The 27,412-nt window shown below is 33.0% G+C and overlaps 1 protein-coding gene across 1 annotated transcript in view; it reads left to right on the top strand.

Annotated features, from left to right (window-relative positions):
• The first annotated feature begins 217 nt into the window (after window positions 1–217).
• LOC132713273 (A disintegrin and metalloproteinase with thrombospondin motifs 6-like) overlaps window positions 218–27,412 on the top strand; it is a 34,034-nt gene continuing 6,839 nt past the window's right edge. The window contains exons 1-26 of the mRNA XM_060695788.1: window positions 218–575; window positions 7,129–7,192; window positions 7,869–8,024; window positions 8,494–8,633; window positions 9,161–9,308; window positions 10,093–10,241; window positions 10,694–10,777; window positions 11,629–11,753; window positions 12,095–12,235; window positions 12,488–12,616; window positions 13,631–13,793; window positions 14,245–14,352; window positions 15,284–15,435; window positions 16,472–16,644; window positions 17,938–18,074; window positions 18,841–18,961; window positions 19,454–19,531; window positions 20,515–20,663; window positions 21,081–21,219; window positions 21,531–21,657; window positions 22,010–22,109; window positions 23,042–23,146; window positions 23,759–23,915; window positions 24,310–24,444; window positions 25,278–25,400; window positions 25,896–26,057. Coding sequence (XP_060551771.1) covers window positions 501–575; window positions 7,129–7,192; window positions 7,869–8,024; window positions 8,494–8,633; window positions 9,161–9,308; window positions 10,093–10,241; window positions 10,694–10,777; window positions 11,629–11,753; window positions 12,095–12,235; window positions 12,488–12,616; window positions 13,631–13,793; window positions 14,245–14,352; window positions 15,284–15,435; window positions 16,472–16,644; window positions 17,938–18,074; window positions 18,841–18,961; window positions 19,454–19,531; window positions 20,515–20,663; window positions 21,081–21,219; window positions 21,531–21,657; window positions 22,010–22,109; window positions 23,042–23,146; window positions 23,759–23,915; window positions 24,310–24,444; window positions 25,278–25,400; window positions 25,896–26,057 — 3,340 coding nt within the window. The 5' untranslated portion in view covers window positions 218–500. The remainder of the gene's footprint in view (window positions 576–7,128; window positions 7,193–7,868; window positions 8,025–8,493; window positions 8,634–9,160; window positions 9,309–10,092; window positions 10,242–10,693; window positions 10,778–11,628; window positions 11,754–12,094; window positions 12,236–12,487; window positions 12,617–13,630; window positions 13,794–14,244; window positions 14,353–15,283; window positions 15,436–16,471; window positions 16,645–17,937; window positions 18,075–18,840; window positions 18,962–19,453; window positions 19,532–20,514; window positions 20,664–21,080; window positions 21,220–21,530; window positions 21,658–22,009; window positions 22,110–23,041; window positions 23,147–23,758; window positions 23,916–24,309; window positions 24,445–25,277; window positions 25,401–25,895; window positions 26,058–27,412) is intronic.

Below are 27,412 nucleotides of genomic sequence, written 5' to 3'. Positions count from 1 at the left end.
ACCAATCATATTCACTCCCACTATGACGTCAATGTACGTTTTAACCAATAGGACAATCGAATCAAGTCACGTGATAAAATACTTTTGGTACCTATGAAGAGTTCTCCAACTCGTTGCAAGGTTTGTTAAAAATTTGTTTGATCTGAATAATGAGATTTATTGATTTTAATCAAGTCATTGAAGATAAGAGTTTTGTATAAATAAGGGTGACTTTTAATTGCAGACGACAAAATAGGAAGTGCATCCCGTCGTAAAATTTCGCATTTCGATGATAGTGTAAAATGTTTCCGCATCTTAGATATTCTCAAAAGTTAAGAATCTGAAAGAGAAATTTATTTATTTGTTGCATTTGTAAATATAATAAAGTTAACGTAAAATAGTGTTTTTCTTAAAAAGAAAAGGACATTTTTGTGCAATATTTTTACTGTTAAATGTTTAAAGATTTTATTAAGTAAAGAGCAGGACTCTATGAAAAAGTGAATTTATAGTAAATTTTAAAAATGATGCTTGCCAAACTTTTTGCGTTTCTTTGCCTTGCCATTATTGTGGTATTTTCAACTGAAGACGTTCCGCAGGTTGGTACTTATTTTGTTACGTCTTTTAGAATTATATACAAAGAAGAATATAAAAATTGCAGTTCACGAATTGCCTTTTAATGTCCAAGTTTTTAATAATATCTCGATGGTTTCTTAAATGTAATGTAAATTATTTGGGCCTTCCGTTATTGCTTGAAGATCAATTTTGATACATTATTTTATAATTATAATCAAAATATACTCATATCTGGCAAAAAGTATCTCAAAATAATAACAACTTAACTTTAACTTTTTACGCAACAATATATTCACCTTAAGAAAGTTTTCGAATTAAGTAATAGTTTCATTTTTACAAGAACAAGACAAAAAGTACATGAATTGTGTTTATTCCATATCTTCCAAAATAATCATTTGGTCTGCATAAAGCCATGTTCCTTTTTGTTAGCATGCATTGAAAACAAGGAATTTAAGACGAAAATTGTTTTTAAAGATTGTAAAAGACTAAAACAAAAGCATGTACATTAATATGCTTATACCAGTTATTGTTTCTGTTCTTTTTTGTTGTTTTGTATTTCTTGTCAGTTGATTTATTCAACACATTCTAAATGTATGCTTAAAACATGCTGAATTTCTTTCTTTCTTACATAATATTATAGACTTCAATAGTTGGTTATAAATATAATAAAGCTTTTTGTTAAATTAGTAGTAAATGTTTAAGTTTATATAATAGTTGATATGTTTAATATGTAATAATTATGAAGATGTAAATGAGCGTGCTATCGTATTGTAAAAGAAAGGCAATGGTGCAATATTTCCAAATGAAAGGCATTTTAATACGTGATTAATATGTCTAAGTGATTCATTTCCTACCACGGTCAACCAGTGGTGTAATTTTGATATCATACAACATTATTTTACACCCTTAATTTTAATAATCTTTATGAAAATTCTTGCATCGTCTTATTTCTTTACACGATCTTTTTGCAGTTGTATCAGAACAATGCTTATCATCTATTTCTTATCCAGATTTTTGTTGTTGTTGTTGTTTTTGTTGAAATGTTTCAAACATACAGTTACTCTAAGTAAGTGTTTTAAAATATGTTAAAATGGTATAAAGCTATATATTTTCTGTCCGTGAATTGTAAAATCGTTGTTTATTTTGTTCATTAACATGAATACAGAATACCTAGGTTAAAAGGAATTTGTCATCATTATTGAAAATGAGTAGAACATGTGTGAAAACTAGAAATAGCCGCGCAATAATTTGCTCAGGAAGATGTTATTCTGTTAACGTACAATATTCATGTGTTTTAAATTGCATAAACATTCTTTGTTAAAAATCTTTTAGGAAAGGACCATATAGTTATGCAAACTAAATAATTTTATCGGTTTTTTAGATGTATGTAAGATATTTCAGATATAGCGTTATGCATTTTAAGTACGCAATACCATATAGTGCACATGCTCGAAGTAAATGGTGGTTAACATTTTCATTAAAAAAATGGAATAAAATTAAGAAATATTGGTGACTTTTGACTAATGGATAATATCATATTTATATATATAATAATTGCTCTCACATTTTAGGGTTAATTCAGCTATCAGCAATTATTATATATGTTACATAACTGTGATTCTTCTTTCCTTTATAAGTTTTAACGATCCTTTAAATAATATCAAATTCAGGATAGTCAATAGTTAATATTCAAAAAAATATAATGACCGCTGAATGGACGTTAAGTTATCTTTCATCGCACCGCTAAATTGAGTGGTATATGATATTTCTAAATCTATATTATACAAGCTGACCACTGAACGTTTTCAGTAAATTGTTTAAAATGGATTTGTCTACAATGGGTACATTTTAAAGTGTATTGCTTCTAACGTGATTTAGTATGAACATAATATTTGATGAATAATATTTTGTTCTAGAACACTACATATATCTATTTATGTATATCTGCTTATTTATGCATCAGTTGCCAGCAACGTTCATTTACGATTACCGGTATTTCGCGATTTGCTTTCATATATGACACTAATAATATCAACATACCATGCATATTAGTAATTAGTCTCCATTATAGACCAATTCACTTTAGCAATATATGAGCCGCGTCATGACAAAACCCACATAGTGCGTTGTGCGCAGTCTGATCAGAATCCATGCTGTTCGCTTACAAAATCTATAACAAGTAGAGAAACTGATAGCGAACAGCATGGATCCTGATCAGACTGCGCGGATGCGCAGGCTGGTCTGGATCCATGCTGGTCGCAAACGCACTATGTTGGTTTTGTTATGACGCGGCTCATATATTTCTTTTCACCAAAAGTGTATATAGCAGATGCGATGTGATATAAGAAATAGTATACACTACTGCGGACCTTACAGCATACAGTATATCTCACAAATTTATTCTTTCTTTATCTTTATATGTGTCACCACGCTTTTCCAGAGGCCCGACAAAAATAAGTAAAATGATCGCGTGAGACCAAGGACCGCTTAAATTATGTAGTGGATAACCGCGTAAAATATTAACTCATTATGCAAGTTGAGCGTAAAAAGTGTTGTTGTTTTTTTTTGTTTTGTTTTTTTGCACTTTACTTGAAATTTTCATTAAAAGAACTCCACTGAGGTTCAAATGTTTTTAAAAAAACCCACAAGATTTGTATTTTTTATCTAAATAACCTTAAAAAGAAAGATATTCAAAAGATATTTAAGAAATAAAAAAATCATAATATTGTGCTATTTTAAGCTCGATTTGAGTGAAAACTTTTTCAGCACTTTTCAATTTAGGTCATTTTTGACAATTAGAATAATTATTCTGGAAAACGAAGTGAGCGAATGATCTAAAATTTCGCACACAAGTTTTAGTGGTTATAGTCCATACATCAAATGGAACATTAATCTCGGAAAATCATTTCCAGTTTCGTCATGTCAAAAAAAAAATTGAGTGGAGTCCCTTTTAACAATATATTTTTTCCTCCTTGAAATTTTACCATTATGTTCTAGTAAAGTGCGGTATGATATAAAAAACGACCCTAATAGCTTTAAAGCGACTTCCCGACACCACCCAAAATATTGAATGGACCTCAGACCTCGGTTTCGGTCCGTTAAATGTTTGCGACTTTATCGGTCAATATAATGCTATGAGGCACTCAGTACTGTATACATATATTTTTTAAACATCTTTATAATAAGTTTAAAAATATATAAAGGAAATCGTTTCACGGATGTCTTTGTCTGAAAAAATCCTTAAAACATGCCGTGCATATTTGTTCAATATTTTTACCATACTAAGAACAACTTTTGGTCCTTTCGTTAAAATGAAATAAATTGCCAGTGAATTAAACTTTGTATCACATAAACGGGTCTATCCCATAGTGATAAAAGGATAGTTCGTATAAATCAAAACTATTTATCAACCATAATAATACTTGAAATTGTTTATTCTGATATCTTAATTGAATTTCCTAGTTTTGGAAACATTCGGCAATATGACACGCTTTTCACGCGACAGGGGATCAAGAAGTTATTTTGAATTAATGGAAAAAGGAATGTTTATCAAAATTGAAGGACACATGAAAGTGTTTTCACACAACTGTTGACCACTTGGGCATATCACTTAATTGGTTATTCTACTAACTTTTTCATCTGTTGATTCAAAGATCTACTTTTTATTTTACTCTTTTTTTTTGCACTCATTATACCGTTATAGTATAAAGTATGTAAACAGATAATATTCCTGTTTAAAAATAATTTAGCCATAAAACTTTAAGTATAGCAGCCATAAAAGTCGCCAAACATGGCAGGATTTAAAATAGTGGAAGTTCGGTTTAAATTAACCTTTTCGAGGACGACTCTAATCAAATAAAGTTACCGTGCATGCCCTCTAGCACCGGCTGAAGCAGAATTTTACATTTTACCATGCCAAATGATGAGCATGCAATGTACAGACTGATATAATCAAGTTCAGTATGGACTCTAAAGTATTTTCTTATCATAATATGATCACTTCAACTCTTATAATTTTCTATCAAAATTATAACGTTAGGTATAAAAAAGAAACTTCTTTTTAAATTCTATAATACTAATTTTTATTGATAATGTTCATTATTACAAAAGATAACATTAATAAATGCGTAGCTTTAATGAGCCTTTGTGATAATCATATTTAACTATGAAGCTATGGACTCATACAACGTGCAGAGAAACAATAGATTAAATTTGGTGTGTTTTTGCCATGGTAAATTTTGCCATGGGTCACTTTTGCCATGGAATTTTTTTGCCATGGGAGATTTTTCATACTTGGGACCTTTATCAACATTCTGTCATCACCACAACTACATTTAACTGACTGGATGTATTGAGTTACTTTATTCGAAATAGTTTCTATGCAGGCTAAAGTTTAAACTTTTAGTAAAACATCAAATACTCATTATTTTTTGTACAAAATACTAAGGCGTTTCAACTGAAAGTTAATTCAACATCTTCGTAGTACGTCAGGAACATTTTTAGAAAAATACATGGACATAAAATGAATTTAACATCCAAATATACGTTTGCAATAATATTGATAGGGGGAAAATAAACGATTTGTGCAATTATTGCGCATTTGTATATTTTGCAACGTTGTTTTAAAATATTATGTCATTTACATGAAAAAGTGCACCTGTACAAAGACAAGTCTTCGTAGCATTGCAAAACAAATTGATTTGTTTATGCTTAAGCTTTTTATTTATTGTTTAAAAAGAAATATATCTTGCAATTCTTTGATTTTATCCGACCTTTTGTGTGTCTTGAGTAATAAACATTGCTTATTACAAATTTACATGGATTATTTCACTAACAGATAGATCGCTTAATTTATTTACTGTTTCCTTCCTTAGAGGAACCACTCTTCGTGGGTTAAATTTTCGTTTGATAAGTGATTTAATAAGATAGCCTGGACATCTTTTGAAATCTCGTAAATTCAATGAGATTACGGGATGATTATAGAATGGTTTAAGTACTTTGATATAACCAGTTTAATGTTTTAAATTAGTTCTCCTGAATCTTAACAACTTGGAGAACTTGACAAATATTGATTAAGTCTGATGTACTTGAAAATGACGATCTTTCTTTTGTATGTAATCTGTTAAAAGTGGGTGATATATGCATACGAACTACAGTAAACATACCTGATTTATGACATTACTTTTAGTCCTGAATAATTGAATTTATGAGATTAAGGAAAAAGAGTATTTTTGTTTACAAATCAGACAAAAACAAGTTGAACTTTCCTAAAACAGTTCTGAAATATTTTAGATCTTTTTCATTTAATTCCATTAAGAATATACCGGTAAAAATGTTACGAAACGTCGTTTGGCAGCATGATCATTTGGGCTTGCCTACGAAGCACGTGCACTTAACTCTCATGATTGAGCACTTTTTTTCCAACGTGAATTGCAAATACATGATATGTGTGGGTCCCCGACATTTCTCAATCCCCTCGAAATAGTGAATAGTGATTGAAAAATATTCTTTCAGCATTTCACACAATCATGGTATTTCATGAAAATTAACATGAACCTGGAAACGCCCTGCTTTAAGGAAAAATGACCGAGATTTAAGATAATTAAAAATGTTTGTAGAATTCAATTAAAATGATAAATACTGTCCTTGACAAAAAGTTGTAGAGTGTTAATCTAAATCAAAAGATTTTCTGTTGATCCACTTTTGTAGCGGATATGCCTTCATTTGATGTGCTTGTTAAAGTTGACTTGTGTTTTAAGACTTCTAAAGGCCATATACTATAACTAGGCGGTGTATATGCACGCTGTCCTTAACTTTTAAAACAAAGTAAATATAAAACCGCTTAACAAGGCATGCTCTATCTGCAGTTCAAAGGTTTTAATTTGAATAATTACAAGAAAAAAATCAAGTCATGCAATCAACGTTGCATTTCATTTTGTTTAATCGTATAAACAGATAAATTCAAACTGTAGGACCAAAACACCCAGTTCCCTGAATTACGTAGGCTATTAAATAAACATTTATATCACAAAAAACTAAGAATGGATGACTAAACTTTTTGAATAAAATCCTTGCGTAAGTGCGTATTAAATATGTTTACTTCAAAAGCAATACCGTTTAATTAGGAAATATATATATCAATTTTGAGTGCATTGTTGTAGAATAATGCACGTTTCGAGTTCAAATGCGAAGGAATATAACATCGAAGGCTGCTTCCGAGGGAAATAAACAAGAAATAAAAGATGACTGAAAATAAGCTCGGTACTGTACACTTTGTACTTGGCAAGAAGCAGTATTTTGTTTGTTTGTTGTTGTTGTTTTTTTGTTGTTGTTGTTTTTTTTTTTTAGCTTGATGTTTTATGTGTTTGTTTGAATTTATTTGATTGTTTCTTAGTTTTTTTTGTTGTTTTTTGTTTTTTTTTTTGTTTTTTGTTTTTTTTTATTGTTTTTTTTTTAAAAATAAAACATGTATTTGTAAGACTCGATAATTCAGGGACTATGATGTTTAAGCATTCTTGAAAAATACGACATGGCAGGAAGACTACCATGTTTCATGTTTGTTAAATTTCATTTTAGTTACACTTGGATTTGCCGGCGGATGAACGGAAGCATTATTTCGGCACTGAACTCATAGAAGAAGGTTTGTTGAATATTTCTACGCTTTTATATAAAATGGAATTGTCCATTTTCAATAAGGACCAAACCATTCATTTATGTTAGGGGGGAATTCAGAATAACCTTGATCAGACGGTTTATCTTGGTCTGCACTGAACGCTAGAGTAGAATCAGCTAACGACCTCAAAGTAAAGGTTAATATTTGACCCTATAAATACGTTTGCTCGGACCTTATACTATTTCAAAATGAATTTTACGAGAGCATAATATGAGATGCCCGTATTAGCAATACATGTTAGGCAAAGGTTTTTTCTTCATTGATTGATTGATTGATTGATTGATTCTTTCTTTCTTTCTTTCTTTTTTCTTTCTTTCTTTCTTTCTTTCTTTCTTTCTTTCTTGTCTTTATTCATTCATTCATTATTATTTGTTGTTTTTTTTTAATTCATTTATTTATTTATTTATTTATTTATTTATTTATTTATTTATTTATTTATTCATTCATTTATTTATTTATTTACTCATTGCCCTTGACGGGTACCTTTACAAATAAGTTTTCTTTCTTATTTAAGCCTTTTGATTGATAACTTTCACCAAACCTCCGAAATGAAAATACATATTTATAATAATCCGTAACATTTGAAAGAATAATAATTATATATTATTTCAATAGAAATGTTAAATTGAGGACTTTATTTCAGTGCCTCATTATCAATATACATCACCGCAGCCGGTTGACAGACGACGGAAAAGGCGGTCTGCTACTGAAGCAGACGACACATTAGAATATATTATAGAAGCGTTCGGTGAAGTAAACCATCTCATTTTGGAGAAAAGTAAAGATCTCATTTCACCAGGTAAATCAATACTCCCAGTATTTCAAATATAACCAGTACCAAGCGTGTAACCAGTACCAAGCGTGAACATAGTACCAAGCATGTAGCTGTACCAAGCATGTAACCGGTATCAAGCGGGTAACCTGTACCAAGCGGATAACCTGTACTAAGCGGTTAAACGAAATCGAGCCGGTAACCAGTACCAAGCGAGTAACATGTACCAGTGATAAAACAAGTGCTATATCATCGAGAATATAAAAGTATTTACTCATTTATAATGAAAGTGCGTTATATTGCTGAGTGCAAGTGCCTAGTTATTTCATTATTTAATTAATTATTGTACGGGGGAAAACGGCAGCCATAATGACTTGAACGTGTCAATGCATGCAACAATTAACTGGTGTGTTAACACCATACACAGTACAAAATATAACAGGCAAAATTGTGATTTGAAACATAAAGTTTAGTATTTATTTCTTTTTCTTAACAGGTTGTATTGTACAACATTTAAAACAAAATGGGTCACGTGATGTTTACCCCTGTGCTGCCGATGAAATCAGCTGTTACTACACTGGGAGGAGCAGTAACTATAGCAACTCATGGGTGGCAGCATCAGTTTGCGGGGGATTTGTAAGTTTATTCCATTGTTTTATACCGGGGGATTTATATGTTATACCGGGGGATTTATAAATTATACCGGGGGATTTATAAGTTGATTTATAAGTTATACAGGGGGATTTATAAGGTATACGTGGGATTTATAAGTTGATTTATAAGTTATACCGGGGATTTAATAGTTAATTCCATTGTTTTTATTACGGGGGTATAAGTTGATTTAACTGTTCTTTATTGATGGAAATTTGTAAGTTTATTCAACTGTCTTCTAAATTACGGGAAATTGTATGCTAAGTTAACTGGAATATTCTGTGGGATATTTGCAAGTTTATCAAATTGAGTCAAATCAGGGTCTTTTAAATATTTGAAAGACCCTAGTCAAATGTATTATTTTGCGCAGAATTTTTAGGCTTATAATTTTTCTGGTATAGTTAAAATTTGTACATCATCTGTTTTATGTCATCTTCGAAAACATATTTCATCATCCATTATATTATGACAAATTTAAGCGGCTTACTTTCACTGTAATGTTTTCATTTCAGCATGCGATGATTGGCTTACAGAATCAAACTCTTGTAGTTCAACCAATCAGAGATCATCACAAGTCACGCGCAAGACGTGATACGTTGTTAAACAATCCTCACATCGTTTATCAATACCAATCACGTGACATGACTGGCTTTGAAGATGGTAAATAGCTTTTTCCTGATTGGCTGCTGTTCTAATATTTGTACAAGATAATAACTATTATCCTCTTGCATTCAAAATTAGAGAGTGTTTCCCCTGATATTTAATCAGCTGTTCGCTATATCCAAAACAAACATTAAACGGTCTTCAGCTTTCATTTTCTGTTGGAAAAACAATTCTGTGTTGTTTCAAACTAAGTACATTGTGTATTTCAAAATTTCATCTTGGAAAAGTGCATCATATCTTTGTTAAGTCTTCTTCAAAACGACTCCCGAGAGTTATTTATAACGCGCCAGTGACGTTCGTTTCTATAAATAGAAGATCGGGATTTACTTTTTTTAAATATACAGAGCGGACTTGAAGATTATGGGTATCGAGTGATTTTCTTATTGTTTATGTATTTTATCGTCGACAGATTTCATTTTGTACCTTAATTCTTTTGATTCGACAATTATATGATAGGATTTGTTTAACAATACACATTGTAATATATTTTACCATTAGAAACGCTGAAGGCCGCTTTAAATAGAAAGACTTTTTGATTGTCATTTTCGTACTTTATTATAAATTGTTTCATTAGGTCAGTACTTATAAATATATAACGCTATCGTATAAAAGACGCATTAAGCCCAACATATTGTGTTATATGGAATTCTCAGAATTTTTTTATTTTGCTTTTCTATTAATTTCTGTTAAAACGGTAAAAAATGGCCACAAAATTAAAGCCTCTTTTGCTTTTTATGCCTTTTAGTTTAGTTTTTACATTAATATGACTCATCTTATATAGCAGATAAGGTCGTTACTTCAAACAAAGCCAGTCGTAGGCGCAGAAGCACCGCGAAGAAATACGTGGAAACAACAGTTGTCGTAGACCCCTCGGCGTACAGGTTTCATGGGAGTGGGACAGAAAAGATGGTGAAAACTGTTTTGAACATTGTACGTTGATTTATTTATTTTTTAATAATCACACCGAAAGAATATGTTTTAAAGGTAACAACATTTATGAATGTCCCGCATGTGAGAATCTTCCATTTTCCAAATGTTATTATATTGAATGTGTTACAGAAGCTAGAATAAATACTTATTTAAAATACCCCGAATAATGGTCATGAAATTAGAATCTTGTTTCCATTTCATTATTTTAGATATACTTAAAACACTACAAAGTCGACCTTAGCTAAATTAAAAATAATAAAGTACATATATCCATCTGAAGATCTTTTTTTAAAGTCAGATCCTTATTAAAGCTATATGAATTAGGATCTGACGACTGCCAATAGATTGTCACCTTCTCGTATCCACGTGCATGCAACAACTCCTAAAGTTGCGCAATCGTCATCACGCATATAACGTGTATAGCTGGTACCCATTTTTATCTCATATTTCAGGCCGCACAGAGGTTTCTGGATCCCAGCCTTAAAGCAGAGCTTTATTTCACTCTAACAAAGATCATGATTTTGGAACACAATGAGGTTTGTTAAACATTTCTTTAAAATAAGATGTTCAAGCGAGGCCAAAATTTCGCGACAGCATTCGGAATAATAAACAAGACTTAATACCTACAAATTTCTACGGTAATTTCTGTCAAATATAACGTTATATGATAATATATACTTCGTAAACATTTATTTTCGCTAACCTTATTTCGCGAAATAAACTAGAATAAATCACTTATGACAATTTCTTATTCTTTCGATAAAAAAGTTGAATATTAGTATTTTGTCCGGTATTTGATCACGAAATTTTAATGTATATATAACGACATTTTAGTCTTAATGATGGAGAAAAACAAAACCACCAATCTTCAATAAGTTGACAGATTTGCAGGAAAGATTGTAAAGTCTCTGTCAACATTCGAATCCACGGTGATAAGGGGAAAGCTATTGTCAGACAGGAGCTTCAACATGAGTATTACGCTACATGTGCTTATATTCAGTATAGTTATACTTGAATACATATCTGATGAGGACATAGAGAATTTTTATGTTCTATGTGCGCACGCAATATGTTTTACGTGCTCACGCAGAAGTAGATATTGCACGGCTACGCAATATGTATAATGAGCGCACGCGATAGTATTACGTTGCAACGCGACAAAAATGAGTACTCACGTGCACGTAAAACATATCGCGTAGTCACGTAATGGCTTACGTGCGTGCATGTATTATCTATCTCAAGGTCACGTTAAAGCTATTGCGTGCACGTGTCCCAATTATGCCGCCGAAAATCTGGCTCTTTAAAAGTGGTATATATACGAACAATATCGGTTGATATATATTTTTCTGATACTTTAATTGTAAATATAATTATGTCATTCTTTTAGGCGGGGTTAACTATAGATGCGGATTCAGGGGTAACACTCGATAGTTTATGTAACTGGCAGGCCGGTTGGAATCCCACTCGGGACTCGAATCCTCAACATGCTGATTATGTTGCATTGATAACAAAGTACGTATTATCCATGCTTCGAATTAACAGGATATTTCATTCAGAGTGAAAAATAAAACTATTGAAAATCAGTCATTTGGAACGAACTCAAAAACATTATTATATTAATATTATTAATATCAATCTGTTCGACTGTGTAATACAATTTATCATTTTTTACAATTGGAAAGAAAAAGCAAAAATGAAAACGCGTAATATTATTTGATTTTGCAGCTATTTTTTCAACACTCTACTCACTGACTTTCCGTTATTTAAATTTAAGTAAGTAAAATGAGAGAGGATATGGCTAGTTATGCCCTCTCGAAAAAAATCATCTTTCACGTGTTTATTATATTATACAGGGTTGACCTAGAGCATAACGGAAACACGGCAAATACCGGATTAGCAAGAAAGGGTATGTGTGGCACTAAAACCCGTTGTTCTGTAAGCGAAGACTCCGGACTTGGGACGGGGATTATAATGGCTCACGAAACTGGACATGTGTAAGCATAGGGGTTTTTTTTGCCATGTATAATGCACATTTTACAAAATAAAGAATAAAAACAGGATACTTATTAAAATGTATTTGTTTAATGTTGATCTTTATATTCAAAAATGCAGATTTTACACGCGTTTATAAATGTAAAACAGCCCATAAATGATGTAAATAATAATCATTATTATGTCCATTAGAAAAGTCCATTTAAGATACATTTATCGTGTTAAAGATAAAATTAATTTTGATACACTCACAGACTCGGAATGGATCACGACTCGGTAGGGAACTCATGTCCAAATGGCAAGAATATCATGTCGAGCATGGCTTCACAAGGTCCAGAGGCTCTGAAATGGTCAAGCTGCAGTGCGGATGTGCCAAGTCTTTTCTAAGGTAAGACTGAGTGACATACAGGTACATGTATTTCCAAGCAAAGCAATATTATCCTGAAAGTGTAATTATTTTTGGTTAAACTTTTGCTTCGATACAATAAGTGTCGGTCCGATGAATTTTCGTATTCTTTGTTCTATGGTAAATTAGTCGCATTTGAGGCTTAATTCTCAATTCCACTGTTCTTGATTAATTATATACTGTCTTCAACTTTAAACATCAACACTATCTAAGTCAAATGAGGCCCGAAATATAATTTTCAGAAATCTTCATTCTGTTTTAACACTGTTTTAATTCACCACTTTGAAAACTCCTGACAGCTGGTTGGTAGTACAGTTTTTAAGCCTTCCGCCATCAAATGGGTTCCTTGAAAAACACAAAAAACAACTTTTAAAGTCATCCTATAACACACAAAAACTACACACATGCAATAAATACACATTAACTATGACCAATCAGACTAGTGAGAACTTAAATTGGGCCACTTCAAAAATTAAAAGAACTACTTTCAACAGGTTCGGTCTAATTCCGTACCGGGGTGAGATCAATATTACATCTTTTATGTATTTATTTATTTTTTTTTTATTTTTTTTTTTTTGGGGGGGGGGGTGAATGCAGAATGTAAATAAGATGTTAATTTGGAGTTTATTTACATATATAAAAAATAAATAAAAGAAAATCTCATATGATACCTTTTAAGATGAACAATCTGTTATCTTTATAGTATTTGAACTACGTTAACGTTGTTATTATCTCAGAACATGATGACCTCTTAAATAAGCCTTTTCAATGCAAGCTGTAACTTATTTTATCAATGCGACCAGTCCAGACCATATCGGTCATAATCGGTGCCGCCTGATTATGGTCTGCTCTCTTCGCTTTTCAGTCATTAAATTTCCAGAAATTTCCCCTGATAATGATGAATGTTTTTTTCCTGATGTAAGGATAGGCTAGTCCATTTAAGATATTAAGCGTGGTTAGGAATGCTAATCATCAAATCTTACTTTTCTAGTTCTTCAGCATCGAGCTGTTTAAATGACGCCCCATCTTCCCAGGCGGAGAAGTTGTATAGCTCCACAACTAAACCTGGAACTATTTACACAGCTAATCAACAGTGTAAACTAATGGTTGGTGATAAGGCGGAAGTGTGCGAAGGAATTAAAGCCGACGGACAGGTTTGTATAGATAACGGACTATTTTCCATTTTAGACCTACTGTGTAAAGCACATTCCATTGCAATCGCGCTTTTCGAAAATATTATTTCGGTATGAACAATGTTGTACAACCAGATTTGCACCGGTGCCTGTCCATTGCAATTCGGACAATGAAACATACATTTGCGTTCCTTGCATTTCACTCATGGTCGAATAAAAGAAAATATATTGTTCGAAAATAACCTTTATACCGCGATGTAAGTTGCATAAGAAAATGAAAAAATAGTAATTTGCGTAAAATTTAACTTTTATTTATTCATTCTACTCATTACTCGTAGCTGCAAAGAACTAATCGTATCAAGTTGCTGAAACTAGAATTCTTATTATTGATATGCAAAAAGAACCAATCTTATCAAGTGACTGAAACTATATTTATTATAACTGATAAGATTTTTTGCTATGTTTTTCTCAGGACGTTTGTGGGGCAATTGTATGTAGACCCAGTCACGATTTTGGCACTAACGGATGTACGATTTATTCTGCACCACGAATGGACGGCACTGATTGTGGAAATAGAAAGGTATGTGAAATAATTATGAGAAAAAAGTCTTAATTTTACAAACTATGCTAAATATTTGTTATGATGTTTAGCGGATTAACTTATACATGTAGTTAGAGTGAACACAATCATGTAGAGTAATTGCATGTGGCTGGAACCCACGGTACACATTCTGTATAATACATTATATAAAGTATTTTATACCGATACCGGCGAATAGCCTGGCTTACCGAGGATGCCAAGCAACAAATATTACAAATTCTTAATCCTTACCACGCTAATATTTCAGATATCGGGGCACTATCGTATCTCGAAACTATGGTGGCTGATTTGGTAAGTTTTTGTACAACACGACAAAGCGCCAAATAGCGCGTTGTGGCGCTGTCGCCTTGTCTCTAGCGCGGCACGCCAAACGGCGCGTTGTCGTGCGGCGTGTTGTCGCTATATCACATTGGCGTTGGGTTCGAATTGAAGGATTGGCTTATAAGCCAAGCGACAGGGCGACATAGCGACAACGCGCCGTATGGCGTGCCGCGCTAAAGACAGGACTACAAAACGAAAGTTCGACAACGCGCCGTTTGACGCTATGTCGTTTTGTCGCTAGCGCCAACACGACGCACAAAAGCGTACCAAATCAGCCACCATACGAAACTGAGGTCGACTTCTCTCCACCTATTTTTAGAATTTTTGTTACGTCAACTTTTGACTTGTGGAAGGCATTTAAAAACAAATACAACACCACTATTATATACTGATGGTTTTGTATTCAAATGTTAAAGAAGGTAAGCATTTTGATACAAGACCTGTGCGACTTCCATTTTAGGAATTGTCCGATATCGGAAAAAATGATAAAAATCTAAAGTTGGCCAGTATGTTTTACTGGTGGCAAAGTCTTGTCACTTTTAGTCTGCGGTAGGGTATATGTTAAATCATATTTTGTTTTAAATTACAGTGGTGTATTGGTGGAAAATGTTTAGATATGGGTCCCGGCTCTCCTGGGCCGGTAAACGGCGGATGGTCAGACTGGGAAACAACATTTAGTCAGTGCTCAAGGTCATGTGGAGGTGGGGTCAAGGTCAGACAACGTTTTTGTAATAATCCGGAGTAAGTGTTTTATCAATTATACATTTGAGCCGCGTCACGACAAAACCAACATAATGGGTTTGCGACCAGCATGTATCCAGACCAGCCTGCGCATCCGCGCAGTCTGATCAGGATCCATGCTGTTCGCTATCAGTTTCACTACTTGTTATAGGGTTTGTAAGCGAACAGCATGGATCCTGATCAGACTGCGCGGATGCTGGTCGCAAACCCATTATGTTGGTTTTGTCGTGACACGGCTCATATTTTGTGTGTATATATACGATATTAACTTCTTGCATTTCCTGATTTTGTAACTAATCGTAATAGGAATATTTTAAAGGCACATTATGCCTCAGAAATCCGTATTGTTTTCATTCTTTAGAAATGTCTTACATGTTTTTAACATGTTTCAATAATAAGCTTAGAACATGTTTCATGTCTAAGTTCTGAAGAAAGTGGGACTGAACTTGCAGTAATGCGTCGTAAATTTATCAAAATGTTAACAATTAAAGTAGTATTTGGACTTCCAAACAAAATAATTATTCATTATAATTACATGTATACCAAATTGATGACAGCAAAAGATAGTTCATGTATATAAAAAAAATGACTATATTTTCGGAAACTGTAACATAATACCAAAAAATAAAAGGTTTTGAGAAATAAAATTGATAGCATTTCCGAGGCATTATAAACCTTTAATATTCCTACCTCGATATACATGTATGTGTCATAATGAATTTAAAATTAAAGACACCAGGCGTGCAGTAATGCGTCGTATATTTACCAAAATGTTAACAATTAAAGTAGTATTTGGACTTCCAAACAAAATAATTATTCACTATAATTATATACCAATTGATGACAGCAAAAGATAGTTCATGTATATGCACGTTTTGAACGGGGTGCAATTGTATTTTCATTAAAATTTCTGATTTGTTTCAACTTAGATCTTAATCAGTGTTCAAATATGGGGTCTACAAAATTCTGGGACAAGATAAATTTGTATTAATCGAAGTGTATAAATGCATATAATTTATTTAAAAATAACTTTCAGACCGATGTACGGAGGTCGCAAATGTTCGGGATCACCGACTAGGGCTGAAGTATGTAACATGCAGGAATGCAGCACCTCCCAGCACGACTTCCAGGCTCAGCAGTGCTCCGCCACCGACGGAAATCCGATCGGAGGTCATCGTTACCATTGGATACCGAACACTGACTCTATAGGTACATCAGCAAGTTTTACAATCGATTTAAAATATCTAAAAGTTTTAAATGAAAATAGGACCTTTATCTTTGTATATACATTAAAACTAAGTAAAGAATGCCAAACATCAGGTTCAACTATAACTTGTAAATTGTACTGGTTTTTGAAATAGGTTTTACATATAACATAATATAGATATCAAGAAAGGTTATTTCACGTTTCCAGCAGATCAATGTTTATATGCAATAAAACATTAATTTAAATACAAATGTTCATATATTGTATTTAGACGGGTTATATACCTAAAAATAAACGATTGTAAGGTTATATTAACCAAGCTGTCAACGGTTATATTATCACAGAAAACAGTTGTTTTATGCACAACAACCGAACCTGTCTAAACCATATATAACCAATCTTTACTGCTGTACAAGTACAAATTTAAGATATATTGATACGTTTAAGCGTCTCGACTGGCCAATGACAATCTTCGTTATATAAAGAGAAGTATCAGAATAATATTTTTAACCTTCAGTACAAACGTGCAGTATTGTAAATGATGGCATGGTTCGGTATGGCTCTATTCGATGCACTGCGATGCACTGCGTCTGTCGCAACCAAACTCCTCACAGTGATTTGATTGGCTACGCTCAAATCACTGCATTCACTTACTTCACGTGACCAAAGAAAAGGGCACGTGATTCAAAATGGAGGCCACGATCGTAGTCGAAAAATATGTCTTTTTTTGGGACAAAAACAAACTTTTCTTCTTCCATTTTCGAAAGAAAGCGAATAAAATCAAACTTAATCATAAATTGAATAAAATTTAAGACAATTTTTTTAATTTCTATAGATTGCAAAAATCCTTCTTTCGCATTATTTCCCGTTAAGCACATGACCGAAAGTATCTGCAAAATAATATATCAATTTAAGCAATCTCTTACCGAATACATGTAGTTATCTTTGAGTTGCATGTACAAGAAATTATATCACAATCAGTTATTTTTTCTGAAGCATATTTTATAACTATTTTGATAAAAGACTAACTTGTGATAGCAGTGGTCTTTGTAGCAAAGCAAAGGGGGACCACTGCGTTTGATTTTGGATCGCAACCAGAAAGGCCCGGCTGATGACGAATGTCCGACCAGAGTTGTCTGTTTCCGAGTTGTCTGACAAAACTGCTGTGATTAAAGTTAGCGCCCGAACCCTGCCATCAATTTAGGTTTGCAAAAGCACACTTCGAATAAAATAAAAATGTACAATGTACATGTATGTAAATAATGTAAAAGTATTTATATTTTGTGTTGCTGCAGGTGACGACAGTTGTAAAATCAACTGTCAAGCAGATGGGACAAACTATTTCGCTAAAAGGGGAATCAGTAAGGATGGAACGCAGTGTATAATAGACACGCCAGCCTCATTCACAAAATGCGTGGCCGGAAGTTGTAAAGTAAGTTCTCCAAGAACGACGAACCAAAATCAAATCGGCTTACCTCGGGTCATGTCGTAATAAAACCGAAACTTCTTGCATTTTTCCGACAAGTTTTGGTAATAGATCTATCTATTTTTCGTACAATTTTATTGTAAGAGCAGGCGATTTCCAATGTGACGTCATCCCTTGACAAAATACTAATATGACGCGTCGATGGTCAGTAATCCTTAAAATGTAGACACTAAGTTTTTAATTTAATGTGGAATAATTTTTCATTAAAGTTGCAAAATATTAACAAAGAAGTTTTTGACTTCCATGCAAAATACGAAATCACTAATAATTGTACTTATTGCCAAAAGGCACCAGAACCAAAAGATTTTTCACGTAATTGGCCAATCAGTAACTTTCTGAAATCTATTATATGAAGGTTTTGGGAAATAAAATAAAAGCATTTCTGGATCATATTTGGTCTTTAAATCAAAAACAAAGAAAACACTATATAAAGACTACACTATTTGATAAATGAGCCACGTCATGACAAAACCAACATAGTGCGTTTGCGACCAGCATGGATCCAGACCAGCCTGCGCTTCCGCGCAGTCTGATCAGGATCCATGCTGTTCGCTTACAAACCTTATAACAAGTAGAGAAACTGATAGCGAACAGCATGGATCCTGATCATCCTGCACGGATGCGCAGGCTGGTCTGGATCCATGCTGGTCGCAAACCCATTATGTTGTTTTTGTCATGGCGCGACTCATTTGATAAATCAACCATGTTACAGGCATTTGGGTGTGATGGCCACATGGATTCTGCTCACAAGTATGACCAGTGTGGTCTCTGCAATGGTAAAGGAAACACGTGCAAAAAACTATCCGGAACATTTCATGGCGGCAAAGCTAAAGGTACCAAAAACTTATTTTAATACAAAATATATGTGAAAATACATCAAATAGGAACCATACGCGTTACAAGTCCGGTTTGTGTTAACTCGTTGATCGACGGCAGTGACAAGAGCCTACAGTCGATGCCCCCCTCCCCGGCGGGACCGGTTTAAGCAGAATTCACCATGTACATATGAAAAAAGTGTATTTAAGAGTCCGTAAGAATTAAGTTTTTGTGCTAAACAAAATGTCATTGTATGATAGATAATTGTTTTGTCCTCGCTTTTGCAAATATAATATTTTCGCTAATAAGATAAGAAATACATTACATGTATGTATATTGCAATATTATAGCGATGATTTATCAAATGTCCAAGATATCGTAAAAACAAAATGTAATCTTTCTTTCATATAAAAGAGATCTATTTCACAGATAATATAAGACACATTCAATTTTGAAGGGTAATAGTTATGTACATGTACATCATTAAAAACGTCTTTATTATTTTCCAGTGTTTACAACGTTCGTTAAAATACCTAAAGGAAGTACAGGGATCACTATAACACAAGGCAATATGTACTGTTACCTTAGTAAGTATAGATCTTACATGATAATTTGACACTCATAATATAGAAAAGTATAGATACTTGAAGACGTTTTGTCACTATAACACAAGGCAATATGTACTGTTACCTCAGTAAGTATAGATCTTACAAGATAATTTGACACTCATAATATAGAAAAGTATAGATACTTGAAGACGTTTTGTCACTATAACACAAGGCAATATGTACTGTTACCTCAGTAAGTATAGATCTTACAAGATAATTTGACACTCATAATATCGAAAAGTATAGATACTTGAAGACATTCTGTCACTATAACACAGAGCAACTATAAACTGTTACCTTAGTAAGTATAGATCTTACAAGATAATTTGACAATAATAATATAGAAAAGTATAGATACTTGAAGACGTTTTGTTACTATAACACAGAGCAACTATAACACAAGTTACCTAAGTAAGTATAGATCTTACAAGAGAATTTGACACTCATAATAACGAAAAGTATAGATACTTGATGACATTCTGTCATTTACAGTCATGCGTAGTACTGTTTAATATTTGTTTTTCCATTGTCATTTCTGAATAATTTATCTATGAGCAGTAAAGAAATATTCTAAACTGTCTGACAATTTATGAAAATAAAATACAAATTCACCTTCTATGTACAATGTAATAAATTCTTCCACAATCAGCCTTTAATAGATAGAACAACGTTTTCACGAATTTTAACAATTTTCTCAATTTATGAAACAAAACTCAAATGAATTGTCACAAGCAGTTACGCGATATGAAATGAGATTATGTCACAACCTGTACTAAACGACCGCATACTACAAAAACGACAAACAAAGAATCTTAGTGACCGTGCATTGTTGATTTTTGGAAACCGCCTGCCAAAAACGACCAATTTATCCTGCAGCAATGGTTTAAGACTGGTTATACTAAGTGAAATGCCGAAACTATGCACATGTAATTAATCTCGACTTCTATATTATTTCACTATAGGTATGGTGGTTGGAGGCAAACACTTGTTCACGGAAAGTACGCCACATTTGTCCGGTGTATATAACAGAGAAGGAGTGATAATAAAATACCAGTCTAAACCGGAAAGAATTGAAATTGTAGGCCCGATTAGTACCGATATAGAAGCCCAGGTAATGTTTATGGGAGAAATTCATATGTTTACGGCATTTGTTTTTCGTATTAGCGTGCTTATAACTGACATATTTGTTGATATTTTGTAGATACGCATAATGTTAATCCGGGAATATACAGCTTTTGAAATAAATGGTCGTTTTATTCAGCCTTTGTCCTAACTTTTCGTCTGAAATATCATAAACGCTGCTCAAGTCTGGTGATGGTAAGACATTTTCAAAGCTAGGACCTCTTTCCAGATGAAATAGGACAAAGACTAAATAAAACAGAAGAAAAGAATATCATATTGAGATGGGTTGTAAAAAAATAAACTATGGTATCGGGATATACAAAACAAATGTGTAATAAATTGTTATATGCATTATGTTATTCGCATGAAACTCTATTTAACATACAATTTGTGCATTATTTTAAAGGTATACCGCAAATATGAACCACCGTATGTGGGCGTTGATCCAGATGTGTATTACGAATACCACATACCGACCACCACACAAACTGTGACATACTTATGGAAAACAAAAATTGGAGCTTGCACAAAGACCTGTGGAACAGGTATATATTGTACAAAATTCAGACCACGGTGGCCCGCATAATATCGTTTGTATCTTTAAAACTAAAATATGACATTTCGTTTATTTGAATTGACGACAGTAGATGAATCATTACAATAAAAGTCTTGAAAGTGTTGCCTGTGTTTTGATGGTAGTTTCTAAAAATTGTTTCAGTTTCATGACTAGGCGAATTGGTAATTTCTAAATATAGAAAGTCGGGCATATAAATGTGATATTCCGAAAGCATCTCTCAAATCGTGACCTGAAGATTATGTCAAGTATTGTTTCATGACGTCATTTTCTCGTTCTTAGGACATCAGACGCCTATCATCACGTGCGAAAGCAGCGTGTCTGGGACAGTAGATGACTTCAACTGTAATATACACGATAAACCGGGGGAAACGATACATCCATGCAACACCCACGCTTGTCCACCAAGGTAATCTGTCAAAGTTACTCATTATTTATGTTTATATAATTAAAATTAAAATATAGAAAATCTACCAACACCGGGCCAACTGTGTATTTAGTGCGATACAATTTTGATGCTGTATGCCAATATTTTAAAATTCATACATTTATTCCTTTTATAGCTGTAATAGACGCTAGCGCTAATCATAATTCTTTTTCCTTTAATTCATTTAAAAAAAATAGCGATTGTATTTTTATTGGTATTTTTTTACTTAAATGAATAATATGTGACAATTAAAAGCATTTGTCCGAAGTACTTCCGGTGACGTCATTTAGACGGCTTTAATCGCGTGATTGAGATTTGTGGACTTGTATTATAGGTGGAGGGCCACGCAATGGGGTACATGTAGCAAGTCATGTGGTGGGGGAACTCGTCAAAGAACAGTCGAGTGCGTGGAGGAAAACAATAATGTAGAAAAGGTAAACACGTGATATATGGCGTCATTGATCCATTGTTAAGTCGTCAAAACGTTGAGAGCATATTGACGTTCGTGGTGTATTTATTGGCAGGAGGAACTGCTACACGAGGGATGAATTTCTTATGATAACTTATCAGGAGTCCTTATGATAACTGTCACGGAGTTCGTCGGAAAACTCTGGTATATACCGAAGAAACACACGTCCATAGTATGGTAATTTTCATCTTGAAAAAGAGAGTTATCAGAAGAACTCCTGACAAGTTATCATTACAACTCCCTCCTCAGTGTAGCAGTTCCTTCCCCGTGATGTACAAACCGTTTTACCGACGCCAGTGATGGCAGTCACAGAACCTGAAAAGTTATACTGATTTTCATTTTCATTGCTATAGACTTGCTGTCCATTGACTGGAGATGCGTTCACGTAATTTTGGATTCGTCATCTAATTTCATAAAATATTTTGAGCAGGTTAAAACTGAAAGCTGCTGAAAAAAACGGAAAAAGTTGGTTTTTAGAGGCGTCCAAACTAGCCCATTCGAAGCGAAAAAACTGCCGTTGTAGGCAGAAATATATTTTCAAGGCTGCCCATAATGACAACAAAATGAAAGTGGTTAGCATTCTGATAAAAAAATCAAGATCGCCCTGGCAATAATTTCCTTATTCATATCACAACTGAGACTTCAAACTTTTTTATACCCTCCACAAACGAAGTTTAAGGGGTATACTGGAGTCAGCTGGACGTCGGTCGGTCCGTTGCAGATTTCTTGTCCGGGACATAACTCAGAATGTACAAATGATAACAACATTAAATTTTGTAGGATAATAGATCTCATAAATATTTCTTTAGAAATAAAAACGATATACGTGCTAAAATATTACTTGTACACATCAGAAAATCTGTTAGTTATAACATGATGTTTATGAAATGTTTGTAGGTATTATCTGCAAGCCGATGTCACGGTCAGGTAAAGCCCGGGAGGTCATCAACTTGTAACACAGGCGCGTGTCCTGCCGTCTGGAAAACAGGGGCGTGGTCTGCAGTAAGTCGCTTATATCAAATACTCTCAAGCGATTCAAATAATCGCTTACAACATTCAAATATATAACTTATCAATTAAATTAAAAAAAACAATTAACAGAGATTTGCACGTATACCTTTGTCTATGAAAATTGTTAACAATATTGAATACGTCAAACTTTTTTAATATCTTTTAAAATAAATTGTTCTGTAATTGAATGTATGTAATACAATAAATGAGCCGCGTCACGACAAAACCAACATAATGGGTTTGCGACAAGCATGGATCCAGACCAGCCTGTGCATCTGCGCAGTGTGATCAGGATCCATGCTGTTCGCTATCAGTTTCTCTTCTTGCTATAGGGTTTGTAAGCGAAACGGCATGGATCCTGATCAGCTTGCGCACGCTGGTCTGGATCCATGCTGGTCGCAAACCCAGTATGTTGGTTTTGTCGTGACGCGGCTCAAATGATTATGTTACCAGACATAACAACAAATCACGGAAAGAATATAGACTTTTATTACTCACGTAGTCATAGATACCGTAATTTTGGACGTAGATCTAAACTAATATGTCTTGTGCTTTAAACGCAGGACAGAATTCTAATTCTACTTTCAATATGCTCTTTATCAGTGTTCGGATTCATGCGGTCAAGGTTTGAAGACTCGAGCAGTTAAATGTTACACAAGTGCGAGCTCGAACTCCCCGATAACTGACTCGAACTGCCTAGCTGGAGATAAACCCGCTACACAAGATTACTGCCTAGAAAAACCATGTCGTACTGATATAAGTGAGTTAATGTATTTGTATGGAAATCAAATTACCACTTTATTTACATTTTTCTACCATAATCACAAATAATGTTTACATTAAGTGTAATTTTCTTTAGGTTATAAGCATTGTTCTATCTTTTTTGTGTGGGGATGGGGTTGCTATTTAATTGTTGGGTGTAACTTTTTTTTAGTTTTTTTTAATTAATTAATTCATTCATTCATTCATTCATTCATTCATTCATTCATTCATTCATTCATTCATTTATTCATTTTTTATGTATTTATTTTTTGTATTAAAAAACACATTTTTGTCAGGAAATATTTCATTTATGAGTGCATTGTCCAATAATATTGCAAAAAAAAAATCCTTTGTAGTTTAAGCATTCTATTGTGTATTGACAATGTTTGTAGGTGGCGCTAGTTGTAAAGATAAGGTCAACGAGTGCTTTAAATCATACGGAGACGCTGTATGCACGGGCTCGTATAAATCATGGGCACGAGACAATTGTATGAAGTCATGCGGTGTCTGCGTTGAAAATCCGAGCGGTAAGTCAAACAGTCGGACATTTCCGTTTTAACTCTTTTACTTTCGTCTTGTTATGAAATAGTATCCATTTTCAGAAAAATAACTCAGAAGTGTCTGTAAACAGAACAAAAAATATCATATTGTTTGTAAATACATTTAAATTGGTAAAATGATAGTACAATTTCAGTAAATCATATTGAATATCAACAACATTGTTTAGAGCATGCCAAGTAAAATTGCATTGTTTAACTTTGTATGTCACATCACATTAAATTTACATTTATTCATTGACTTTATAGATACATTATATTTACATTATTTAACATTCTATATATGTGCATTGTATATTTACATTTTATAACGTTTACATTGCATTTACACTACATTGATAGTACAATCTCATTACATTTACATTACATTCTCAATACATTTCTTTTACAAAGGTATTACATTACACTTCCATTACAACGAAATTGCATTTACATTACATATTATTACATTTACATGGTAATATCATTACATTTACATTACAATATTATCACATTTACATTGCACAATCATTACATTTACATTATAATTTTATTACATTTTCATTGCAATATCATTACATTTACATTACATTTCTATTTATATTACATAACGTTTACATTATATTTACAGTATATTTTTACAGTACAATCTCCTTACATTTTCATTACAATGTCATTACATTTACATTACATGTATTACATTTACATTGCAATATCATTACATTTACTTTCCTATCAACATTACATAACGTGTACATTACATTTGCATCACATACATTACATTTACAGTATAATCTCATTACATTTACATTTTAACAAATCAGATTATGATCCTAACTGTAAGGATGAGATAGACAACTGTAACCAGTATTCAGCAGGATTCTGTACCAGCGGATCATATGTAGCATGGGCGAAAAATCATTGCAAGAAATATTGTGGATATTGCGGTTAGTTTCTTGCTCTTTCATAAAGATTTTGCATAAAACTAACCTACGGATATATGTGTTGTTACTTCCACACTGACTTATGAAAGTTGTCGTTTAGTTTTTTTTTTTGTATTTTTGGAAGGTTGGACCATCATTAGAATACAAGTTCATCCAAGAAAACGACAACTTTTGGGGAAAAAATGAAATAAAAACGTAAACACAGCTACCATGTAGTCTTTAAATGTGTAACTATAAGTAACATTACCTTCAAGAAAGGGCTGTACTCGGCATAATTTATCATTTTGTAACTATTTATAGAATCAAGTTCTATCATTTTGTTACTATATATAGAATCAGGTACCCCCATTTTGTCACTTTTTATAAAACCAGTTACCACCATTTTGTTACTATTTATAGAATTAGTAACCACAAATTTGTTACTATTTATAGAATCAATTACCGCCATTTTGTTACTATTTATTGAACCAGTTACCACCATTTTGTTACTATTTATAGAATCAGGTACCACAACAAAAGCCCCAGCAGTGGACGCCAATTGTCTGGATACAGAAAACTGTGCCGGTTATGGGAAAAGTGTTTGTACTGAGTATGCGCCATGGGCAAAGAGCCATTGCAAAAAATTCTGCAACTTATGCGAGATATCAGCTACAAACTCCGGTAAGCTTATGATATTTTAAAACATTCTGCCCGCTTTTAATATAAGACCAACTCCGTTAATTTCCGTAAACAATGTTTTTTGGGTTAGCGTTGCAGATACCTATGTCGAATGAATGTTTGGCATTACAGAAGATACGTAAAAATGCAAATTGCGTGATAGGGGCTTATATAAAACATGTATAATGTTTAACATCACATCATCAAATACATGCGGAAAACTACAAAATAGAGCGCAATCTTAATTATTTTAATTAAGTGTAGATCGGGCATATTCTAGGTAGGTTTTTGGTTTCCTTGTAAGAGATTTCAATCTTTATATTTAGAATTCCATCAGTCAATTTTTAAGGCATAAATGTTTTGTGTAATTATATAAAACAGCTATAGAGTAATTATATTAAGTGGAAAGCGACGCCATTTTAAGGCATCGCATGAAGGAACTAACCGGCTTCATCTGGAAAAGATAACTTCACTAAATATCTTATGTCTTAATTGGGAATAGTGCACGCGATGTGGAAAACAGTTTTTCCCTTAATAAGCCTAGAATTAATACATATTTTACGAATGAAATAATACATGTAATAATACTGATCGCCATATCTTCAAAAATGATGTCATATACCACGTGGTTTTGCGGTTTTGAACTTAATGAAGTTTTTGTTACAAAAAAAAAGGAAACAGCAACACGTGTGAAAATACGGCAGACTGTGACGCCTACGGAAGTACCGTATGTCAAATGAAGGAGTTTGCACAAAAACATTGTCGTCGTTATTGTGGACTATGTCAAGGTTAAATACATGTTGTCGCTAGTGTTGATTTTATTTCATTCTATTTTATTATTTATTTTTATTTATTTTTTGGACAATTCTGAGTATGTCTATTTTTTCTTGTGTTTTCTTTTCTGGAAGTCTGTGTTTGAATGTACTGCATGGCATTTTAGAATGATCAATTATTATGACACTGTTTAAGTCTAAAAAATTATTATTTGTGTTATTATAAGTTTAACCAGGGCCTTTAAAAGACCTTGGAGTCAGATACAGTTATGGATAACAAGTCAAAATAATCTACTGCATGGAATGTTGGGTTTAACTTGTGTACATATTATACATGCTTACAAGATTATCCTGATAAATGCGTTTTGCTTTATTAGTATAATGGTAAAATGTGTGTGACCACCTTTTTCTAGTGATACATTTTATTTTTAAGGTATTAGATCTTCTTTCTGTAAGATATTACTTTTGCATAGATGAAGTAGTGCTTTCGTAGGGCATGGGTTCAAATCACACAGGAAGTAAAGTTTTTCTTCAGTTTTCTTACTTATTTCTTTCTATCTGGTTAGATTTTGGTTTTCTTTTTGA

The sequence above is a fragment of the Ruditapes philippinarum genome, unplaced genomic scaffold, assembly GCF_026571515.1.
Source record: "Ruditapes philippinarum isolate M1 unplaced genomic scaffold, ASM2657151v2 ctg3816_1_1_1_1, whole genome shotgun sequence".
NCBI classification, from domain to species: Eukaryota; Metazoa; Mollusca; class Bivalvia; order Venerida; family Veneridae; genus Ruditapes; species Ruditapes philippinarum.
This window is presented reverse-complemented; position numbering and strand designations above follow the sequence as displayed.